This window comes from Gopherus flavomarginatus, chromosome 8, assembly GCF_025201925.1.
Source record: "Gopherus flavomarginatus isolate rGopFla2 chromosome 8, rGopFla2.mat.asm, whole genome shotgun sequence".
NCBI classification, from domain to species: domain Eukaryota; kingdom Metazoa; phylum Chordata; order Testudines; family Testudinidae; genus Gopherus; species Gopherus flavomarginatus.
Window position 1 is genome coordinate 101,405,387 of NC_066624.1, and position 25,701 is coordinate 101,431,087.

The following is a 25,701-nucleotide window of genomic DNA, read 5'->3' on the forward strand; positions in this document are numbered from 1 at the left end:
TTATATCCTGTTGTAAGCATCTCTGAAAACAAAAACAAAAAGGCAGAGTCTAATCTTTGTATTCATTGAATTAAGGTTTGTTATGTTGGGGATATATATAGAAATTAAACATAGCTGCACAAGGCATACATTATATTTTATGACATAGATTTCGGAATAGATTACTGACATGGTAACACACTTTAGTAAAATACCTTAACAACATATTTCAATGTTTTTTGAGCTGGATGAAATTTTTGGATTAAACTTTATTTTTTCCCCTCAATCATGCAGATTCGGGTTGACAGAAACATTTTGTGAATTTATGTGAAATTCACCAAATTGTTTCAGTCATTTTCAAACCAAGACATTTTGATTTTTCAATTCCAAATTACTTCTTTTTATTTTTACAAAATTCACTTCAGTTTTATTTAAAAAAAAAACTCAAGTTTTTAAAAGCTCCAAAACTAATCAAAACATTTTGTTTTAGTTTGAACTTTTTTTTGGCTGTTCAGTTTGCTGAACATCTTTTAAAAAATGGTCAGGCTGACCTGAAATATATATATTTTTTAATTTTTTGGATCAGCAAGTAAACCCAAAAATCAAATATAAGCACAGCTTTAATTATGTGATAGTTATAGTTTATAATTTAGATTAACTAGCACTTAAAGGTTTCCACTAGCCTGAATCCCATTGTGCTAAACACTACAAATCTAAATGACTGATCCTGACTCTATGATGTTACAATGTATTTAATGAGAGATCTCTGTTAAATCAGCTTTTACCAGTGGTATAATTCCACAACTCTATTGGGAGTCCTGTGAAGCATTTAGAAACATTTACAAGCTGCAAATTACCTCATTAACCATTTTATTGTTTCTTTGTTATGAAAATCAATAAAAATAATTACTTTTTTTTTCCCCAGGGACAAAGCTCTTCCCTCATAAAAACCTCTACTGGAGTCAATGGGTATTGCATGGTTACACCAAATGCACCAATGTTCATCTATGGGTTTCTGAAATGTACTACCATATGGACTCGTTACTAACTCTCTTGATTAGTAATTTCCTTAATAGCAGTAGTTGAATTTTTGTTGTATGGTTTTACGTAACACATGTTTCTTTTCAGCGCTTGGTAACTTCAATACTAGATTTTAGGGCAGTGTTGTCATTTGCCCCACTGAGGTTTTGTTATACAAACTTTTAGTAATATCTTTTAAGGGCACCCATTGACTACATATGACATCTTACTTTGGCACTCAGATTTGGTGCTTCAGGTTAGTAGACCAAGTGCATTTGGTTTACCCATATCCCTCAAAAGGTGAAATGAGATATCAGAGAACTGACAGCAAGAGAAACAGTTTGAAATTATAGGGAAATGCAGGGGGCATGAGTATTCCTAGAATCAAGATACTTACAGAAGCCCTGGGTGATCCACTCACATAAGAAGAACCCTTAATATAATGAACTTTCACAGTTCCTGTAAGTGGAAGAAAAGTAATTAAATTACCTTTTTATAATTACCAATTCCCATGCCTTAACATATATTATACCTAACAACTGTTCTTTCTTAAGTGGACTCCACCCTTTATACGTGGAGTTTTTTCATGAGAATAGTTAATTAACTTGAGCTCTTGATCCTGCCTTTAATTTACATTATAAACTCCTTACAGCAAAAAAATCATGTATTCCTTAGTATTATACACAGCAGTGAGCACCATCTTGGTACCTAGTAAATCATATTTTGTAAGACTTTTCAATGAATTAGTTCCTGCCGAGATCATGTATTGACTTAGAAAAGCACAGTATATAGTGTCTTAGATCAAGATACAATATTCACCAGGAAGTTAGTTCATAACTTGTGAAGCAGGAAGTGTGCAAATCGCTAGCTGTGCACACTTATAGTTCTTTTATACAAAGGAAAGTGAGAGGTGGGAAGGCCTAACTAGGAGTACTTAGTAGGAATGATACAAGCAGAGACATCTTGAATAGAGGTATCTTAAATAAAGATAGTTAAGGCCCAGGCAGACTGCGAAGAGCTACAAAAGGATATCTCAAAACCGGGTGACTGGGCAACAAAATGGCGGATGAAATTTAATGTTGATAAATGCAAAGTAATGCACATTGGAAAGCATAATCTTAACTATACATATAAAATGATGGGCTCTAAATTAGCTGCTACCAATCAAGAAAGAGATCTTGGTGTTATTGTGGATAGTTCTCTGAAAACATCTACTCAATGTGCAGTGGCAGCCAAAAAAAGTGAACAGAATGCTGGGAATAATTAAGAAAGGGATAGATAATAGGACAAAAAATATCATGTTGCCGCTATATAAATCCATGGTACACTCACATCTTGAATACTGTGTGCAGATGTGGTTGCCTCATCTCAAAAAAAGATATATTGGAATTGGAAAAGGGTCAGAAAAGGACAACAACTGTGATTAGGGGTATGAAACAGCTTCTGTATGAGGAGAGATTAATAAAAGTGGGACTTTTCAACTTGGAAAAGAGATGGCTAAGGGGAGATATGATTGAGGTCTATAAAATCATGACTGTGTAGAGAAAGTAGATAAGGAAGTATTGTTATTACTTCGTATAACACAAGAACTAGGGGGTCACCAAATGAAATTAACAGGTAGCAGGTTTAAAACAAATAAAAGGAAGTATTTATTCACACAACGCACAGTCAACCTGTGGAACTCCTTGCTAGAGGATGTTGTGAAGGCCAAGACCATAACAGAGTTCAAAAAAGAACTAGATAAATTCACAGAGGATAGGTCCATCAGTGGCTTTTAGCCAGGATGGGCAGCAATGGTGTCCCTAGCCTCTGTTTGCCAGAAGCTGGGAATGAGCGACAGGGGAAGGATCACTTGATAATTCCCTGTTCTTTTCATTCCCTCTGGGGCACCTGGCACTGGCCACTTTCGGAAGACAGGATACTGGGCTAATGGACCTTTGGTCTGACATAGGGCCATTCTTATGAATATAAATGAGCACCTCATTTTCACAAAAGCACATTGCGGAAGCAAATGGATTGACAATTTACCCTATTATATTTTTGTATACGGATTTGTGCCTGGAGAAAATTCGATGTGGTTTTTTCCATCTGAGCGGTGAAATCTGTGATTTTCAGTTTGCTTGAGGATAAGTGGAAAAGGCACATTTCACAAAGGAACTAGATCAGAGGCCTCCTCAGAATGCAGCATATATATTTTTATTATAACCTCTCAAACCATTCTGGCTTTTGAGACTCCAAGTAATTATTGTTTATAATATGTATTTTCCAAGGGCACTTTGTGAAAGAAAAATTGGGAGCTATAGAATGATGTAAAATTTTGTGTAAACTTCCATACAGTACATTAGTGAATTCTTTGTTCTCAGTTGTCAGGGGTGGTTTATGCTCATGTTCCTTCTGCAAGATTTTTTAGTTGGCACTATCTGTGTAGGTAAAAACATGAAATATTTTCCACTATCTTTAAAACCTCATGAACTGTGCTGTTGTCATCTCTCTCAAATAACATCTTCACAACACCAATAATGTACTTTAAATTTTATCTGAACTATAGCTCCCATTTGTGTTTTCTTAGTAAGCAGTTCTCATGCTCTGTAGACATTAGAAACAACACATTTTTAAAAATCACCTGTGTAAACTATAAGATTTTCTGCCCTTGCATTTCAGTATTTGATTTTTAAAGGTAATGTCTTCCTGTTGCTGAAGCATTTTATTACATTGCATGACACATCAGGATCATGCTTTTGGCAGCACTCACTATACATGGCATATTTAGGGCACTCGTCTACATTGGCGAAATTACAGCGCCAGCAGTTACAGCGCCGCGCACAGAGCACAGAAGGAAAACCATTGTGTGTTCACACTGACAGCTGCCTGTGCAATAGCATGTTCACACTTGCAGCACTTGCAGCAGTATTTGGAGCTGTGCTCTCTGTGCAGCTGCCCCACACAGCACTTCTTTCTCTTTTGCTGCTAAGACTTGTGGGAAGGTGGAGGGGGTCGCAGGGCATCCTGGGTCCAGTCCCAATGCCCCGTGATGCATTGCTTCACATCCCAGCAATCCCTGTGCTTCCATCTTAGAAAGAAACTTGTTATCCTGAAAATTTAGTGAAGAGTAAACTCAAGAACAAAGGGACTTCAAGACATGGGTTTCTTACCAGTTCAACTCAGACTTTGAGAGAGAGATTTCAGTCAAATTTTTCAGATATGAGTGCCTAAAATTAGGCACCTAACTCCATATATATTTAGGCATCCAGCTAAATAGCCTGATTTTCAAAGGTGCTTAGCATCCACAATCAGCTTCTAAAAATAAATTTGTTTAGATGTCTACATTTAAAAAATTTGGCCTTTAAATTTACTAGAGTTAAGGTTTACAACTGCTCAAAATTTGCTTACTATGGAGTAAGCCCTTTTTGTACTGTACAGTTCCTCTATGGATTATTTGAATCTTACTTTGATAAATTCTTTTGATTTTATTCAGTTTCCCTGAGAGGTATGTGGTGGTTGTTATTAATTATTATTATTTTTAATTATTATTACACTGAAAGAATGTTCTTGTACCTGCCCTGATTTGTAGCTGTTTGTATGATTGATTTCTTGGTAAAGTATTTCTGTGCGGTGGTCACAGTGTATATTATATCCCTAATCCTGACAAAATCAATATTTAGACAATATTCCAAAATGACAACATGAGGCTGACATTCCTCCATGCTTCCTTTCTGCCCAAAGGTGAATTTGTGTGGAAACAATGAGCGAAATCTCTTTTGTCATTTTTGAATTATGAGAGAAGGGAGAAAAGAAATCCTCCAGTATAAAAAAAAGAATTTGTGAGTTATTTTTCCACCCCTCCTAGTGCTTGGCTTTAATAACATTTTGACTTATATAGCCCTCTACAAACTGTATTTAGTAAGGCTTCACAGTGTCTTTATGCAGTAGCTCAATAAGGAATTATAGACGCCACATGGGCTGGCTAACACATACATGGGAAGTCCGAAAATTTTTTTGAAGTCCATTTCTTAATGGCAGAATTTCAGAGGCAGTCATTCAAATACTACAGTGATAATCTCATCATAAATGCCTGGATGATGGATAGATAATTAGAAACAGGGTTTTTAATACTATACATAGAGAGCTCAAGAGCCATATGAACCATATCTCACAAGACAAATGTGGCAGACTCGAGGGAATTAGGCTATTGTCCTGAGTGACTAATATAATAATTTTTCGCTTATTTGAAATATTATATGAATCTGTGATTTCACTTCAAAAAATCACAAAAATGAATTAGCAGATTTCTCAGTTCTGGTTGCATCTGCATAATTCTGTTGATTTTGGATCCTACAGCTACAGTGAGTATGTAGAGCATGGAATGTTATATTTACATTAATGAACTTAGATTACAGGAATCATTGCCAAATCACTATCAGAGGTGAACATTGTTGGGCCCCTTAAATCACAGCCAATGATTGTGGTGGAAAACTGTGGAAAGGAGTGTATTTAACAGTCATGTTTAATTCTCAAGCTCTTTGGAGTTTTTAAAGATGATTGGGAAATAGAGATAAGTTAATCATAGAACTTTGATTGAGCAATTTGTTGCTCTACAGGTAATTTTGTTTCAGTGGCAAGAGCACACTGAATTCTTGTTTACACTGTGTGTCAATTCTCACTAAAGGGGTGTGAATTCTATTGCACACTAGCATGTTGGACGCTGCAAGTTCCCTAATGCAGGACATTACTCTGCACTAGGGAACTTTTAGAGCACAGTAGCAGGGTCCACACGGACCAGTCAGTGCGCAACATGCTGATGTCCAGTAGAATTTACTTCCCCCTTGTGCTGACTAATGCACCATGGACAAGCATTAATGGTAAATAGCTAACAGTAGAGCCTTAATTACCTTTTCTGTTTACAGGCGGAAGTCATTGATGTGCAGTATGGAACTGTAGAAGATTTAGTCCTGATTCAAGCCATGACACATGTGACCAATAAAATCGCACTTCTGAAGCTAGGAAAATCACCTTTACTCTATAAGGTTAGTTACATGTCTGATGTACTTTATCTGAGTAATTTCTTTTGTTGTTCATTTCCAGATACTAAAATGGGGCCTTGTGTTGCCATTTCTCTCGCAGCAGGCCAGTATTTGTTGGCATTTAATAGACTCCTTAACTCTTTCTTGCAAGTGTCTGCGGCATTTGCTTAGTTCCAGTTTTGATATGCCATCTGTTTTATTGAACTGTATAATGCAGAATCAGAGGCTGCCTGTTGATAGTGCCATATTTTCCCTTGGTGGTGTAAATCTTACAGCTAGAGAAGGAATCTGTAGGAGAGAGAGGGAATGAGTCCAAGAAAAGAAGCGGCTGAGAGCAGGGGTAGCTGGAGCCTTGTCTGTCTGAAATTTGCATGTCGTCTTAGACTGAAATCTCTGACTCAGACATCATAACTAGTACTTGGCCTGCTGGAGGCTTAAACATGCCCTGAGGTGAAGCTGAGGTGAAGCTGAGGCTTAAACATGCCTTGAGGTGTGCCTGCTTAACCTCAGGCTTTTGAGGATCTTCCCAAGCCCGCTGGGCTACCTTCAAAATCCAGAGCTGCTTAACTTGCTATGTCTGTGCTCTACAGACACTGAAATTGTGAAGTGATCCTCAATAAAAATACAGCACAGGAGGAATAAACAGATGGGGCCTATCAGGCAGGCTGCAAATGAGACAGTTCTTGGTCTTCACAATTGTTTGCTTTAACCTGGTTTAATTGTATATGCTATACATACCCAAGCTGGCTGAGTGGCAATGCTGCCATTGGCTTCGTAGCTCTCCTTCCCATTCTTACTACCTCTGAGGGAGGGAAGAACTGTAGAGAGGAAAACATCATTAACTTTTATGGAGTTTTCTGCCATAAAATGTGTGAGGGCATGCTGCCTAAAGCATCTGTACTTTACTTTAGCTCTCCACTTTCACTGCAGGCCAGCCACATCCTCTGATATAGCGGACAACCCGAAAGACATTTTAAAGAGACATATAAAAGGCCGACTGCCAGCTCAGAACGAGCATATTGTGTAGTTTCTGTTTTCCCTCCTTTCTTGCTGTCTAGCTGTATGTGTGTGTGTGTGTGTGTTTGTGTGTGTGTGTGTTTGCTTCCTTCCATCTCTGATATTGGTGGAGAGCACAGAGATTAAACATGTTTGTTCATTTTCATCTGAGACTCAACTTGGATCCAAATATTATATAAAAATTGGCTTATATTTTTGATGTTAAAAACCCTATTTTTATTGTGAATATTTTATAAATAAGAATTACATTAGTTTGGTATTTCAAAACACTCTGCTGGCTTAGTAAATAATTAAACAAGACATTTCATGCCCAATTCACAGAAGCAATTATAAAAACCAGTATCTCCAGATTTTATAATTAAAAGAATCCAGAGCTGCTCCACTGGCCACGGAAATCACAATGAAGACCAGGACACTGGTTCATAAAATAGCTGCTTAATATTTTTTGAATAGAAACAATCTTTGTCGCAATGAAAATGCCATTTTCAACAGAATAATTTCAGTTATTTATCTAAATTATTTAGAGCCGATCTCATTATATACATGAAAGGTCAGTAATCATTGTCAGAATTTGACATGTGCAGCAGCCTCACGCATAGATCTTATGCTGCATTTCATTGTTAAATGCCAGTAACAATGAAATTGCAATCAGGGTTTGTTTAGTACAGTCTTGAATAAGAAGCAAAGTTTGCAATACAAAAAGGGTAATGCCACTATATACATCACCTACAAAGAGGATTTGTTAAGGTTTAAAGTTCTGATCCTGCTAATACTTATACATTCTGGACTTTAAACATGTCAGGAAGTCCTACTGAAGTCTAAAATACCCGCCTTTCTCGTCTGCCTGGGAACTAAAGCCAATATGTGGAAAGATTTGCCCTCCCTTAATATTTCTTCTTTCTTGGTCCCAAGCCCTCATTTTTAGGACACAGATTGAGACGAGTCCTACTTGGCTTTGAAGTAATTGTATTCTCTGTTAAAGTAGTGGAAAAATATATGAAAGAGATTAATCTTTGCTATGGAATATTTCTAAATAAAAAAACACGTGGGGCTAACCATTCTTGTTATGTTACTGTGGTGAAATCCTGGCCCATTAAAATCCCTGGCAAAATTCGCATTGATTTCAGTAGAACCTGGATTTTACCCCTGAATTTTTTAAAACTGTTCTCCATTCTGTTTGTGTTTACGTACTTACTGAGTCTTCCATTTCTGTTTGTCCAGACCCTCCCCTTCTCCTTGCCTATTTTTCCTTCTCTTTCTTCCACGGACTTTGTTTTACAGCATGTTAAAACAGAAAGTTGATTCCAAGCGAAGCTGTAATTATAATATCTTATTTCCTGTTTTTCATCCTAAATTTTGTATTTAACTCACATTTACCTTATTTAATGAACTTTAATCCCTCATGATTATATTAAAACTATTATATTTATATTACAGTAGCGTCCAAAGGTCCTAATCAAAAGTGGGGTGCTACCACGGCAGGTATATGCAGAGACATCATCCTTGTCCTGTAGTTTACAATTGTCCCCTTACTTTTTAATCCCCCCCTCTTTACTTTGTCAATCCATTTGTCTCTGTATCTCTTTATTGCAATCTCCTCTATCGTTTCTTTGTCCTTCATATCCCGCCCATATTGGTTTTTTTTCTTTTTTTTTTGCCTCCTCTTTCTCTCTCTCCTTATTGAGTCCACTGGAGAAAGTCCAAAAGACCACAGTACATTTTTACTACTAGCAAAGCTAGGCCTGAGTTCACAAGAAGCACATTTCCTTGGTTTTATAGATCATACTCAGCAAAAAGCAACTTGTGTGTGTGGAAAACAGTTGTTCATTCAGATACGCACCCGGTGACAATTTATATAGAACTTGTAAAATATGGATATAGATCTGGATTTTTGAAGCCTTCAGCGTTCTAGGTCTTTGGATATGCAGTTTTTATTCTTCCCATGGCACTGATTTATGCAGTTCTGGCCAACTACAAAATTAAGATCCAGAGTTTGTTTGGTCCATTATAGAGATTTGGCAGACTGCAAAATTTGCATTTGTGATCAAATTCTCAACCCTTTTTGGGGTGTTTGAATAGAGTCTTTTGGTTTGATCCCATCTTTAGTATCTTATATGGGTCTATTGAAGACAGTTTACGGGATGGGAAGCCTGGGGCAGAAGGAAAAAGGAAAGAACTATGACACTTACCTTGGGCCGGATTCTGTAGATGTCCATTGACTTCAGTGTGACTACTCACATGAGTAAAGGCCACTCAGTACGAGTAACGTTTGCAGAATCAGGTCCTACATTTTGTTTGGATTCAGAATGGGGGATGCAGCTGGAGTCGTGGCTGTAGAGGAGCTGTGTTGTTGAACTTTGACCCTCCTGTTAAATCTACCCTCCGTCTCCCATAGATATAGAAATCCATAAGCTGGGTCACTTGATCTTTATGTGAGGAATGGTGATGAATTTCACTATAGAGTAAAGGTGATGAATTTCACTATAGGTGACTAATAAACCAATTCGTGATTAAAAGTACCTACTCAAGAGACAGCATTCAGACTCATCTATTCAGTTCAAAGATAGAAATTTCCTAATCTGATGCTATAAAATGCAAGATGACAAAAAGATAAATGCAGTTTATGTTTTCACAATCTGCCCTAAGTAAAGGGCTGGCATAGCTGCCCTGCTTCTGGGAATGAATTGTGACTCTGAATCACAGTTCGTTTCCTGTTTATTCCCTTACTGCAATAGTAGCAGATTACTTGCCCTCTGCACAAACTCACTATGCCCTGTTGGGTGCATTTGGAAGTGGTGGGTGGGGAGAGATTCTGAGCACTCCCTATAGACCGAGACAGGAGGGTAGTAGCAGTCCTGCTCTCCCCACAGTGGTGTGAAGTTCAAGGTGCATAGTCCATGTAATGTATATACCCCCTGTTTCAACCGACCTGGACACATAAAACAAGCAGCAATCTTGTCCTCTAGGACAGGTGAGAATGAGACAGTAATCATAACATGTAAACTTATTTCTTGTTTCAGAAGCACTAAAGGCCTGATTCACTTTCTCAGGAATCTCATAGATACCAATCATGATTTAATCATTTGGAATTGGGATTCAATATAAAGCATAACTTCAGTCCTAAATTAACGTTTAATAACCTCGAGGACCCAACCACTCTAGCTTAAAAATGTTCACAGTTTAACATAGTTAAAAAAATACATTACATGAAATGTTATTTTAATGCAGAAATATCTATATTTATTTTAATAATTTACTGTCTTCATAAATAGTAACATAATTGCTTTTTAACTGTTATAAAGTTTTTGGAAATGTGCATTTATGCAAAGGTTAGTGGGTTGCACTTATGAATTAGGTTTTATTTGACAGTAAATATTAAAAATTCTTTGTGTTTTCAAAAAATGCCCATTTTTAATAATTACACTGGGAAATGTCATAATTTTAAACTTCAGTACATTATGTTAATATCAATTTTTAGAAAACATTATTTGTTTGTCTCTCCTGCCCCTCCCCACTTTTATGGTTAGCACAATGTAATTGAGAAAATAGCATTCTAAAATCTCTGAGTTGGGACACTAGATATTTTTCTACTTAGCTTGAATGGGAGTAAGTACAGGAAATACCACTGAAAGTTGATAGGGGAGACATTTGAATGCGTTGTTGCCACTCCGGAGGAATTGGGCTGCCAGGTACCCTGAGCCCCTCATTTCTGGCCCTAGGCCAGAACCCACACCCCCATCCTAGAGCCAATACCCCCTCCTGCACCCCATTCCTCTGCCCCAGCCCAGAGCACCCTCCCATACTCTGAAACCCTCAGTTCCACCCCTAGCCTGGAGCCCGCTCCTGCGCCCTCATCCCTGGCCCCACCTCAGAACCCTCACCCTCTCCCTCACTCCAACCCTGTGCCCCAGCCTGGAGCCCCATCCCACACCCTGAACCCCTCATTTGTGGCTCCACCCCGGAGCCTGGCCCCCCAGCCAGAGCTGTCTCCCTCTCCCGCACATCCCCTGCCTCAGCGCAGTGAAAATGAGCAAGTGAGTGAGGGTGGATGAGAGTGAGTGATGGAGGGTGGGAGCATGGAGTGGGGCAGGGCGGAGACTTGGAGAAGCAGCAGGGCAGGGGCGGGGTCTCGGGGCAGAAGTGGAGCAAGTGGGGGGGGCAAAAGTGGGATTTGGGAGAATTTCTTCCCTATGCCCTTTGAAAATCCCAGCCTGTGTATGTAAGGATTATGGAGAAAAGTGTGTCACACTTAAGACAGGGTTATAAGAAGCACACATTATCACTCTGCCTTGTTCCCCCAGTTTTGGATTATAACAATTACTCTCTTATTCTTTGAATGGGAGATAGTCCTACATCACATCAGTTTAATGGGTCAGAATGTCAGCCATGCCCCTAGGGTTGATTAAGGTAATCTGAAGCCCTAGACACATCCTTGTGACCCCTTCTCTCTGACATGGTTCTGCCCCTCCTTGAGATAGCTGGGGCATGGACTGGTCTAGTGGGGATCCAATACCATTTCTCTTTGTGCCGGTGGGGCCTCCCATCTCACAGGACCATCTCACCCTGTTTTAGGAGGACCATGCTTGGATCATATTTTCAAGGTTTTCTTCACATGCAGTTGGGCTAGAAACATTATGTCCACTCCCATCCCAGCAAAATACAAAACCCATCTCCTCCCAATAGATGAATATGATCATGTGAGTCCATGAGTTGGAGCTATAGACCCAGGTGGAACAACATGCTATTCCCCCTTATAATCAACTCAGCTGCATATGTGAATCTTTCCCTATCAGTCCAGATAAATATGAAGTGGCTAACAGATCTTCCTACATTTAATCCTATTGATCAAATGTATGGAAATAAATGAGAAGAGAAAGGCCCAAATGGCAAAAGATTCATGGGGGAGGGGAAAGATTCTTGTGAAGGAGCAAGTACAATATTCTGAAGGCTTGGTCTTGGTCTTGACACATGCAGTTAATATCTGGCAGGAGTTGGAAATGGAATTGTAGAAAAAAATCATCATTTTGGTTTCATCAATAAAAATCTACTATCATTTGCTGCTTACTTCCTCTTTGGTTTCAGAATCTGGGGGTTGTTTAAATGGAGGGAGAAACAAGTTATTAGAATGGCAAAGGAGGGAATGTATAAGTTAATGAGCAAAAGAAGATATTGACTACTGCAGTTCTGATGCAACAGTTTTTCCCTGAATGTTTTGAAAACCTGGTACTGTTTTGCATGGGTAGTTGGGCTCCAAACGGAAAGCCTGACCCAAATTGGTGCCACTGGATCGCTACTGAGTGCCCAGAACCTCTCTCTGCAGGAGTGTACCCTGAGTTCTGAGTGAGCCATGGGTAGGTAAATAGTGAGTTATTTTCAATATCAATCAGTACTTAATTTTCACTTAAGAAAATAGTTCTATGTATTTGTATGCTTAATTAGTTGTTTAATTGCACATTTGAAAAATTATTCCTGTTCATGTTAAGAATCACTATTTTCTAAAAGATGGGTGACCTCCTTCTCCACCTCTGACAATGTATTATATCTGCTAAGGGCTACACTGAATAAAAATGTATTTGGCATCTATTCAAAATTGGAGGATGCCTCAAATACTAAAACTTGATTCTGGAGGGTTCTGAGGCTTTATGCAGATTTTGGAGGTGTGGAATCCAGACATAATTTTCTATTTACCAAGCTTTTAAAAAGTAAATGAGTAGTAAATTCAAGCATCCAATCTACTGTCTATATGCCAACTCCTGATAAATGAAGCAAAGTCAAGTGAAATGGCTACGCTGTGAGGAAATTGCTTTGAAGTATAGCACAGCTGATGAAATAAATTCTTAGCTGCATGTATATGTAATCCAGGGCTTTCAAAACCATATAGCTGATAAGATATTGAATGATACTGGAAAGGGGTGAGATTCTACTCCTCTCCAGAATGAAGTTTTCGTCCTTTTGTTCTTCATAAAAGCCCACTAGCCACACTTTCAGCGTGATCCTCATGGCAACAAGGCCTGCAAGGACAGATCTTCTGTGTCCATATTGCGTAGTATGGAATACATTGCCACTGCATGGCGCACTAACAGAACAGGAACTTAGCATTTCTGCTGAGTGTCCTGATGTAAGAAATGCTGTTCAAGATAAAAGTTGACCTGGAAAGAACCTAGTGTTAAATTAGTAGGCTGTTGCTTCCTGAATTCAATAGAGAAGGTGTTATCGTATTAGATTCCATTCTAATATTGGCTATAATACTCATCAGATTGGCAAATCTAGTTTGTTAAATTTCAGTTTTAAAATCTGATACCTTAGCAAATTTACAAAATTCACACCTATAGTCGTATCTTAAGGCCTACTGTAGCTGCATTTTATGAACATATTTCTTTCCGGGTGAGGCTAGCTACTTGTTCCTCAAAGTGATATCACTAAATGCTTAATTCAGCATGGTTCTGTAGCATGCAACTATTTGAAACCATTTTAGTAATCTTATTGACTTAGTAGTCAATACGCAGGTGCTTAAGTTGAGGCAAGTGTTTAAGTATGTCACTAAATCAGAGCCTGTAACTGGGGATGCTCCTTTCATGCCCTGGAGTTCCTCACAAGCAGTCTTGGATACCTTTTGATTGTCACCACCTCTGAAAGTTTTTATTTCTGTTACTTCCACCAAGCCACCATCACAATCCCTGTGCAACACTTCTACCCACAATGTCATTCAATCTCCAGCCCTTTCTCCAGGGAGAGGAAGCAGAAGCAATCTCACCAGTCAGAGACCTAGCTTCCCCTAGGTTCTACTAGCCCCTCTCTTCTGTACTTCCTTCTTGAGCTTTTTAACTGCGTTCTCAGCTGATGGGATCATTAGCCCCTTAGCTCATTTGCCCATAGTCTGATTAGGTAATTAAGTTTTTGGTCCCTCAATCAGGGTTTCTCTGGGGTGAAACTGAGCCTAAGTGACCAGAGTGCTGGGTCAGCTGCTTGCTTTCAGCACTCTTTCACAAGGTCTACATTCTGTGTTGGACAAGAAGAATTTGTAACTGGGAAATGTTGCTATATATGTAATAAGAATTGCCTCACAGGTTTTTGTATGTCTGATAGCTCACTGGAGTTGACAAGATTTCTGTATTATATTAACCACTGACTGATTCCAAACATTCTAGATTCATTGAAGTAGAATGAACCTACCCAAGTGTGCACTAACCTTCCACTGATTACAGTGGGATTTAAAGCGAGTGCCAGCAACACAGCAGGTATAGTAAAGGAACAGTAGTTAACTGTTTTTAGCAGTAACGATACAGCAGTCATACAATAGCCTCGACTTGCTAGTACTAAAAGTTAATAAGTAATAAAAATTACTAATTAAATCCTCAGAAAAGTCTGATGATTTTATTTCTTGTCCCTTGTAAAAAAATATTGTTTTTAAACGTAATAATTTTTTCCCATTTTTTCCCTATGTGTCTGATTTATTTTGGAAACATTGCTGAATAATGAGGAAGTGGCCTAATAGGGGTATAAGAAAAATTGGTTTTCCTGAGTCACAAGGAAATATGTTCAGGTTTAGGTTGCCCCTTATGCACAAAAAAACATGTAAGGGTTAAGACATGCAATGAATTTTCAGTGGTTAAGTTTCCTCCAAATAGTTGTATTGGGGATAGAATCTGCTTCCCTCATCCTGCAGCACAAGATACACGTGGATGTTAAGACACCTGTTGGAGACCAAGGTGATCCCTGAGGATGCCTTTTGTCTCCATACTTTCCCCAACCCCCACACTTCATGGTAACATGGCTCCTGAAGTGCTCATGTTTTCATGGCCTCTTCACTTGAGGATTACCCTGAGGGTGGGTTCTTAAATCCGGAGAGGAAACGTATATACAACATTACCGATTGGTCAGTATCATTCTACACAGATATTTCCCATTTTTCAGGGGAATTGATGCAATGCAGTTGTTGACCTTTCCTGGAGCCTCCCACCAAATGATTTTTGCATGGAGGAGCTTCTTTGGTCTCTGGGTCAGAATGTGTGGTAGCAGGCTGCTTAAGGTGTTCTACACCTTTTGCTGCCTTCCTTCCATTCCACACAGTGGAGTACGGGGTGAAATCCTGGTCCCCCTAAAGTAGGAATTTCACCATTGGCCTTTGGGGCCTGCTTCTATTCCCACTGAAGTCAGTGCTCTAAAGTGGTTTCAATAGGAGCAGGATTGAGCCTACTGTGGGTAACAAATGTAATTGCTGCAGCAGTGATAAATTGGAATGTCTCACTTACTTTGCTTGGAGAAAGCAGTAAACTACATTTTTTGCACACACAAAAATTCCTCTACAATTTGCATGTTCAGTAACTGTAAAAGAATGTGTATTTCAGAAAAGAATTGGGGCCTTTTATTACTTGTCACAAGATGTGAGTGAGTAATTCACAGAGCACAACTTATCCAACAAATTTAGCCTTGCCTTTCTATTCATGGTATCTCTCTTTAAATAGATTGCAGTTTTCTTGAATGTATTTGCTACTCTAATATATTCTGCACATTCTTTAAAATTATGTTTAAGCTTCTCTGAGTTGATCATGAGCAATTTGCTGTAAGCAACTGATTTTCCAAATTCGAAATTTAAGCTGTGGTGATTAGTGGTGATTGGTCAGAAAAGTAACATGCTATTTTCCCCTGATTAGATAAGGATGTGAACATTTTTGATACATAGTTTCACCCAAAGATACTTATACTAGAAAAGATCTGTCTCCTAACTTCACTGAGAAAGAACACAAGAATCAATGCAAATTTAGGCTAATATTCTTGGGGAATATTTTGAAGTAAAAGTCACTAGCCAGTATCTTTTCATGAGTATCTCCTGAATCCCCATGACCTTAAATCTTAAAAATACAACCACAAGAAATCTACATTTTAGGCCAAAGATTTTAAAAAATAAAGGCAGAGAAACATAATTCCTAATAATGATAATCCTGGCTTTGTAATTGAAAATAGACATTAAGTGCAGCGACAGAGATTTACCAGTACAGCATGCAGTGGTTTAAATTAGAGGAGAGAGAGTTTGCATTTTGTGAAGGTTATAGGAACATCTGCACCGACAATTGAGCCTTTTATTTATGACATTCTACCACAGGTTATTATGCCGGCATTATAAGAAACTCCCCACACAGCCTCACAAATGAGCTCAACATGACCTAGAAAGAACACCCTTTCCGTGAGAAAGAGACGTATTTTTCACTTCTAAATCAATCTTGAATTTCCCCAGAGTAGAAACTGATTGTGTTGCCTTTTATAGCAGTATTCAGTTATGGGATATTTTTATGATATAAACTGTCCATTGGGGAATTGACCTAACAAACTAATTTCAGACTGGATTCCTACCAGGATCTCGAAGGAGAAAAGATAAAATGTAATCCACTTAACCTTGTCCTACTCCTGTTTATCATACGGTGAACTATGTGGGTTGCCAGGTGAGTCCAAATCTGCTGATTCAGATGATGCTAGAATTTCAGTTTTAAGGAATCTTTATGACAGATCAGAGATTAATTAGCTCAGTGCATCTGACTACTGTAGATCTTTCTCTCCTTTAATAACCATGTTTTAATTTTAACGTCAAATTAACTTCCAGCGACTTAGTTGATGCATTAGACCTGCCACTTTTGACATCAGATAAATTTTGAAGTTTACAGAGACTTTATTGGCTCTCATTGTGCTTTGCAATATAAGGTACTTCTTCATTGAGACAGTGCACAAGAACCTTAAAAATGAAATGCATGGAAGGCATCTGGAATAAAAGAAGAAAATTACATACCCTACCTTAATGGACAGATGTGCTAAGAACCTACTTGTAGCTGTGATAATAGTGTATCTTTCATCCTGTTTGTCATACCATACTTAAGAAATTGTCTGAGTACCATATTTGCACATTAGTATAAACTTTGCTGCAGAGGAAGGAGTCTTTGAAGGACATCCTTTGCCTTGGCCAAGGAAAATGGCATTGCAGGGGTGATAGCGTAAGGCATCAAAGCCTGTGGATGCTGCTGCAGAAACTAATACCATAGTAAATAGGAGCCAGATAAGATAAAAACAGCAAAATGTTCAGTCCAGGGAGGCGTATTTAGATGTACTTTGTTCCTTTTCTATGGCATGTGCATACATTGCAGATTAGATTAATTGGGAGAGATTGAGAGCCAAAAATGTTGAAATGTAAAATGCTTTTGAACCTGTAGTACCATAAACCTATAGTACCTGTGAAAACCTCCTCGTTTTCACACACAATGATTAATTCTTTTGCATGTGCAAATCTGTGTGTTTTATTTTATTTTTCTATATTGGTTGCATTTGTATATTTTTGTATATGCAGGTTTCCTGGAATGTTTGTCCCTTTGTCTCTTTAGCTAAGTTTCAGCTCTCAAGATGACCTGTTTGCATGTTACCACTCATAATCTCATTTGAAATGTTTTTGATTGCTTTTGGGTTGTTTGCAAATGGCTATATCTGGCATCCTCATGTGAAGGGCGGTTTATGTTGTATGTGTGAGTGGCAGCATGATTAAATGCTGCAGTGAGTAAATTGGGTGTCCCTGCTCAGGGTCCTGAGCTTTATTTTCTTTGAAGTTATTTTAGGGACCTCCTTGGACATAAATTTCCTCCTCCTTTCTTTCCACTGGGTCTCATAAGACTCAGGCTTGGATATGGGCAGGGGAAGAGAAGAGGGTCTTGCAAAGTGACGATAACATGCAGGCATGCAAGATACTCATTTCTAAGTGAATTATTAGAATTAACCAGGCTGCCTTCTTTACCTTAATGGCCCAAAGACTTCAAAGACTGTAGTAGGTTGTGAAAATCAAATATATGCTATTTATCTATCTGTTCATGTGTGCATTTTTGTATACATATAGTCGTGTTGCCAACTCTCACAATTTTATCACGTGTCTCACATCAATAGGTATTTTTCTTTCAAGTCTCAGCTCCTGGAGACATATGATATATGAGAATCTCAGATTTCATTAAAAAAAGTTTCTAGCCCCTATCATTGCAGAGAAAGAGTTGGAAACATGAATCCTAGAGGCTCAAAAACAGATGACAACTAAATAGAACCCAGCATCTATTACTTCTAAAAATCCCAAGTCAATGTTATGATGTTTTTGAGGCTTGATGCATGATTTTTAAATGCTGAGAGTTAGCAATACTGTATTTGATATTTATAACGTCTGGTTTATTAATATTATAGATTTTCCCAGCTTTCTCTCAGCCTAGCCATAGTTCACTGATTTCTATAGTTGTCACTGCAGAAGTGGGTCCTGGAAAAGGATTTGAAGGTGGAGGTGGGCAGCAGACTTGTGGGTCATTCTAAGGACAATGTTCAATACATTAAGGGTGACATGAAAGAAAGTTCGAAGACGTTCCTGGGATACGTGAACAAGTGCCTTCTGGTGGCTGGGGACGTTGATGGAATGGAGGCAGAAGTGGGCAATGTGACAGCAACACAATGAGAGATGGGTGAAGAACTTTGAGGGACCTTGAAGTTTAGGACAAGAAACTTGAACTGGATACGCTGATAGAAAGCAGAGTCAGTGAGTGAAAGATTCAAAAGGGAGGGTGATGGGGACTAACAAAATGATGTAGTTTTTTTAGTTGGGACTTGATTAATCCACCCCAGTTCAGTTTTGATCTAGTGCTCCCCCTTCCCCATCCAAATAAGGAATACCCAGGTGTGCAGTGTTTTGTGCTGGTGGTGGTGGCTTAACACTGTTTCCCCCAGTATTATCCTGGGCTGGTCTGAAATGTAACAGCTGGTAACAAACCTCAGTCCATTCAAAATCAGATGAACAAAAAACTGCTGTATACCTTAGGGGTCAGAAGTAAGGGGGTTGAGTGACAGCCGAGAGCCTAGCGTGGGCCAGCATCTGGTCCAAAACCTTGCTTAAATAATTCACAGAACTGGCTGCCAAGTTTGTGTGCAGAGTGAAATTTTTCACATGTATTTCAAACCCTAAAAGTTTCCTTATTCTGTGTTGTAAGTAGGACATTTACATTTTTTGCTTATAGTGGAATTGTGTTTTATCACAGGATGTGGTGTAACAGTGCAAATTAAATACAAAGCAAGCTCAATTTTCCTTGTGGAATGAATACCTATAAAATGTTCTAGTTATAGGACTGCGGTATTGTATCATGTGATGTTCATCTATCCAGTCATCACAAGGTGTTTGATAAATTCCATTGGGCCAAACTCTGCACAATTTTGCTCACACAAACAGTCCATACTATGGGAATAGTCCCAGTGAAGTATATAGGACCATGAACGTGAATAAAAACTATTTGCTTGAGCAATGAGGCTAAGGCTTAATAGTGTTAATATTCAATGAGCAAGTATAACATGAACTTTAAAACCTGAAATCAAATTCAATGGAGCTTTATTTAAGACTAATATTTAACAGAGATTACCTCTCAATAGAGATTTAGGGCTCAGGCTTGCAAGGATCTCAGCGTTCAGACCCCAGTCTAGTAGAGCGCTGAAACACACATAACTTTAAGTATGTGAGCAGTCTCAGTTGACTTCAGTGGATCTACTTATTTGCCTAAGATTAAACACATGCTTAAGTGTGTTGCTGGTTAAGGGCCAGAATATTCAGCACGTTGAAAGATCCAAATCTCCTTTAGCAAAGGAATCTTATCTCCGCAGTCCTTGCTCTGGAAAAAACTCTCTTGAAGTCCATTTAATACTATAATTATTGAAATATTGATGTTATGAACTGTGGAGATATGAAACACATGCATAGTATCTCATCCAAAATGATGAGCTGCTTGCAGTGTTCCACAGCTGAGTTCCTATTGACTAGAGCAGTGGTTCTCAACCAGGAGTACACATATCCCTGGGGGTACACAGAGATTTTCTAGGGTAGTGGTTCTCAACCAGGGGTACAGAGAGATTTTCTAGGGTAGGGGTTCCCAAACGTTTGTACTGGTGACCCATTTCACATAGCAAGCCTCTGAGTGCAACCCTCCCTTATAAATTAAAACCACTTTTTAATATATATTTAAAACCATTATAAACGCTGGATGCAAAGCGGGGTTTGGGTGGAGGTTGACAGCTCCTGACTCCCCATGTAATAAGCTTGCGACCCCCTGAAGGGTCCCAACCCCCAGTCTGAGAACCCCTGTTCTAGGGGGTCCATCAACTCATCTAGATATTTGCCTAGTTTTACAACAGGCTACATAAAAAGCACTAGTTAGCTCAGTACAAACAAAAATTTAATACGAACAATGACTTCTTTATACTGGTCTGTATATTATACACTGAACTGTAAGTACAATATTAATATTCCAATTTTTTTTTAATTATATGGTAAAAATGAGAAAGTCAACAATTTTTAAGTAATAGGGTGCTCTGACACTTGTATATTTATGTCTGATTTTTGTAAGAAGGTAGTTTTTAAGTGAGGTGAAACTTAGGGGTACACAAGACAAATCAGATTCCTGAAAGGGGTACAGTCGTCTGGGAAGGCTGAGAGCCACTGGATTAAAGGAAGCACTGTCTAATACATGTTTTGCCTTGAACAGATTTCTTTGTTTAGATTTGTGTAAGCATTAAGGAAAGCACTTATCCAGAGCTCTATGCACCTTTCCATATATTCCAAAATACAAAAATAGATACAGCAGCCTCCCCCCAAAACTCAGGAAACAATATTTTTAAAACCCCACTCCTGCTGCAGACCCTAGTGAACAAATTTCAGCCTTCCCTCTCCAAGTGCCTGTGGAACACATGGACTTTGCATCTTGACCTAAAGATCAAAAGGTGTGGGCTAATTAGAACCAGCAGAAGAGAGGAGTGATTTCCATGTCTAATGCAAATATCCTGCCAGCAACTGTGTCAAGCCATAGTTCTATGTAGGGTGCAGTGTGGTAATAGTTGTAGTCTAATATGATAAAGGCATGGATCATATTGGCAAAGTCCACATTAGAGAAAATGGTCACAGACATATATCCTGGTCATTACCATTATCTAACCATTACCATTACCATTACCATTGTCTAACTGGGGATCCGACAGTACCCATTACTTGTGAACAAATTGCGTAATAGATGGTGGCCACGCACCCCCACTCAAAAGGGTAGTGATGCTTCTCACCATGTCTGCTGATGTTGGTTTCAGTCTCTCGGGGTGTTACCATTTTAACACTTCAGGAATTTTATTTTAAATTGGAACTCCTTGGAAATCTGCTTCTTGATCTGCTTAGTTTTTTTCATCCCTTTTTTTTGGGGGGGGAGGATGGGGAGGGTCAAAGTTGCGTATTATGCCATGCCTCTTGTCATTAATGTACTTCAATCTTCTAGCTCAAATCATCTGGGCTCTTTATGCTGAGGGATATTACATGGTATTTTATTGCTTTGTGAATTTTACAGAGGGCAGGATGATCTGGAATGATAATGTCAGTGGGAAAGGCATGATAAAATATGACTGAATTTTACAACAGTCTCTAAATATAATTCCTGTACATATTAGCAAATTTATGTATTATAAAGTGGAACAATACAAGCTGCATATAGACAGAAAATATATGGTTATGTAAATTAATCATTGAATAAATAAGCAGTATTCCTGTGTATGAGCAGTATGAGAGAGTATTTATTTATGGAAGGAAATACCAGTGGTAGCAGCTTTTATTTTTCTTAACAAAATAAGCAGTTCAAAAAGTTTTCTTCTTCGAGATATGTCAGTGTGGATCCCATTGTAGTTGCACCTGTGCTGCAAGCATTGGAGATCAGATTTTTTTTTAATAGAAGTGTCCATTGGGGCTGTGAATGCATCCTATGCTTCCTTCTGCTCCTGTGTGAGGATATAAAGGGTGGAGCAACCATGACCCTCCCTCGGTGTCCTTTTACTGTCTGTGGCAGCAGGATAGAATCAGGGAAGTGTTCAACCTGCTATTTTTATCTTGAGCCTCAAACTCATTCTAAGCTGTTTTTATTTGGAACAAATCCTTCTTCCCTTTTAGTTTGGACATTCTTCTCACCCCAAATAAAAAGAGAAGCTAGAGCGAGACTCCCACTCCCAGTACAGTGGGGTGAGGTGCACATGTAATCAGCACTGGAAGATTCCAAACCTTCACATTTTAAGTCTGATCTGAACTGCAACAGATTCATCCCCTTTGTTGATAGGGAGAGCCAAAACCTTTTCTGTTTGGGGAAAAGTTACATCCTCTGTGGTGTGAAAGTCCTTCTCGTTGAAGTCTCACACGTCAAGGGACATGAAGTTCAAGCTACATCCACTTGAGTAATCAATGAGCATCACTGTAGAGCCAGATGAGATATTCCCTTTCCTAGGAACCTGAGGGGTCATCCTCAGTGAGTGCCCCTCTCAGAGACACAACACTGCTTGGTCCAGCAGCGAGAGGAAGGCAGAGAAAAAAACCTCATCAAAATCATTACAGGTTGCTGGGATTGTCAATGCAGCCAACTCAGGCAACTACCTCAGCAATGGGACTGACAGAGCTGGTATCAACCCTCTGCACTAGCCTTGGCACCAGTTCCCCAGGCACTGACAAAATCCTCACTAGAGCTGACTCTTGGTATCCCAGCCCATTGGTGAAGCCAGAAGAAAGGTCTGTCTTGGCAGACTTCCTGAGCAAGCAGTCACTGACCAAATACAAATGGTCTTTTCACACTCCATCACACAATCAATATTGCCTCAGTTCAGTTCCCCACCGAGGACAATGCAAAATGTGAGAACTTGCTGCAGATGAGGCCGCAGTTCAGGGTTATTACTAGATGTCTTCTTCCTGTGGTGGGACAGAGACTTGCTGTATACTATCTCCTCAGTCCCAGAGTGATTTCAAACATCATGAGATTCAAAGGCATGATCATTCTCATGGCTCCATATTGGCCAGTCCTGGCTGACATATCTGATGGAAATATCTATTCAGCCTCCAATCCAGCTTTCTGCCCACCAAGACCTGTTCTCTCAGCATCATGGTCAGATACTCCAGACCCAATGTTACGGCACTTGATGGCATGGCTGAGCATCAGAGGTGGATACTGCTTTCTACAAGTCCAGGAAATACTGACACAAAACAGAAAAGCATCTAGGACATAAGTTGAACTGTTTCCTGATATTGGCCAGTTGAAATGGCCTGGACTTAGCCCAGGCCTCAATACCAAAGATCCTTCACTGCCTACTTCACCTTAAACAGTCTTTTGCTCGGTCACTTTGCCTGGGTCTATTACATACTCACCCATTAGACAACCCACTCTATGTTGTGGAGGATTTTGATATTTTGAAATTTGGTTTCATTCCAATTAAGAATAAAACGCTCAATTTCACAATACTTACTGAAAGGAATGGAGCCCCAGGACTGGGGTGCTCCGCTTGGAGTTCTGCAATTAGAATTAATTCTGTGAAACTGTACTCTTGTGTTTGCTCTCTTTGTGAAGAAGATTAGGCTCCAGTGAAATAGTCAAAGAAGAAATTTCCTGACTCACTGTCTCATTAATTTCTCTCCCAATGGGGAACCAACCCACTAAATCATAAATTTCATGGACACCACTCAAAATCTGGGTGTATATAACTCACATTTCTAAAGAGTCTACTCCTTTCTGGTGCCTCCGTTTTTAGGCATCCAGTTTGGGGTATTTAGGGTTTTATGCTGAGCACCTGCAGCTTCTGTTGGAGCTGCAGATTTTTAGCCCCTTTGAAAACCTGGCCCAGCTTGTTCAGGCTGTTACCCAAAAATGAAGAAACCCAAGAATAGGGCCTAAATATTTCTCTCTTCATTTGCTTTTTGACCTGGTGACTACTTCATTTTACTTACAAAATAATATCCTCACAACATAGAAAACATTTTCGTGAGCCCTCACAAAGTGAAACTGTGGAGTTTCATACAGTTCTACTTGTTACCTCTTATTGAGTATTGTTTTTTCATCAGTGACTTGGGCTGCTCTGAAATATCTTGACCTTGAGCTGCATACAGTAGGCCATTTTGTTTTACTGTGTCATTTTCAAACTTGACTCTTTGAAAAGTATCAAAATCAAAACTGGCTACTTCTGCTAAGGAGACATTATTCCATCTGTTGTAAGTGGGTTATGGAATTCTACAGTCAGTGCTACCTTGTGCTGTGATTCTGTCAGGCCTCACCAGGTGGGTAGAGTAAGGCTAGGCCAGAAATGTGGCTGATTGTCAGACCTGTGAGGCAGAGATAAGGATACAAAAGTGATGCTTTAGCAAATTACCCTTTTCCCCTAATAATTACTGAACCAACGCCTCAATATGGTGCTAGGGGTCATGCTGTGCCTGGGCCAGATTTTCTCCGGCCTTTATGTGAGGAAGATACAAGGAGGTCTATTCCCCCTGGAACTCAGGGCTGCTCAATTTCTGCTACCCTGGGTGAACATGGTGCACCCAAGGAGGCAGAGAGAAACCATTGCTACACACCACCTTTGCACTGGCCTGCAGTGAAGCCTAGTGCAGCAGGGGAAGTAAGCTGCACCCTATAATAATAGGAGATATATCTATCTCCTAGGACTGGAAGGGACCTTGAAAGGTCATCGAATCCAGCCCCCTGCCTTCACTAGCAGGACCAAGTACTGATTTTTGCCCCAGATCCCTAAGTGGCCCCCTCAAGGATTGAGCTCACAACCCTGGATTTAGCAGGCCAGTGCTCAAACCATTGAGCTATCCCTCCCATCCTGTGAAAGGGCTTAGCACTACTTGTGTTCAGGGGGAGCTTGGTGAGAAATTCTGCTTTTCTGATCTTCCCCAGGTGTGACATGGCTCAAAACCAGATCAGTGCCTTAATGACACAATTGAGCTCTTTGTTGTGAGAGAGGAGCCACAGTGCAAAGGCATATTTATGGATCTGAACTTTTCTGAAGGTCAGGGCCAGCTCCAGGCACCAGCTTAGCAAGCAGGTGCTTGGGGCAGCCACTCCGGAGCGGGGCGGCATGTTCAGGTATTTGGCAGCAATTCGGCGGAGGGTCCCTCACTCCTGCTCGGAGCAAAGGACCTCCCGCTGAATTGCCACAGATCGTGATCGTGGATTTACTTTTTATATTATTTTATTTTATTTTATTTTATTTTATTGGCTGCTTGAGGCAGCAAAACTCCTGGAGCCGGCCCTGCCAAAGATAATGGGAAGTGTTTGGAGCTAAGATTCCCGGTTGGACCTCTTGTCTCGTTATAATCCTGATGATTCTTCTTCCTCTAACAGAGATTAATCATCCTATTTTAGAGATTTAAGCAAATTTTATTTTGCACCAAGGCCTCATGGGCAGAGCCTGAATGATTACAAGAAACCAGTAAGGAATAAAGCAGACTTTGATTTATCCCTGTTACAGACTTGCTTGGTATGTGTGCCTGTTACATGGGAGCCAATTCACTTTGAGTAAAAAAAAAAAAATCTCTCTAGTGCTTTCACGGTTGATTGTTTTTGTCACTTGAAACCAAGGAGGTGGTTCAGTCCTTCTATAGATTTTCTCCCATTTAAGAATAAGTTCTCTTTGTCTTTCTCACCTTGCCCCAACTGTTCACCTTTCTTCATGAAGCTTGTAAACTGAAGTGTGAATTGAACAGATGGTTGGAGATCAGTTCGCAAATGTCCATCCCAATGGCTACCTTGTCGATGTCCTTTAATGACGACGCTCCCCTGTTCTCAGCCCACAAAGTACTCATTGACCTAGTGGTGTGGGCAATAATGCC

The 25,701-nt window shown here is 39.5% G+C and overlaps 1 protein-coding gene across 4 annotated transcripts in view; it reads left to right on the forward strand.

Moving 5' to 3' along the window:
• The window catches only part of NAALADL2 (N-acetylated alpha-linked acidic dipeptidase like 2), a 1,166,543-nt gene that overhangs the window by 536,690 nt on the left and 604,152 nt on the right, over positions 1 to 25,701 (forward strand). For all 4 annotated transcript variants that reach the window (XM_050965896.1, XM_050965898.1, XM_050965899.1 and 1 more), the window contains exon 6: positions 5,904 to 6,023. In XM_050965896.1, the coding sequence (XP_050821853.1) occupies positions 5,904 to 6,023 (120 nt within the window). The remainder of the gene's footprint in view (positions 1 to 5,903; positions 6,024 to 25,701) is intronic.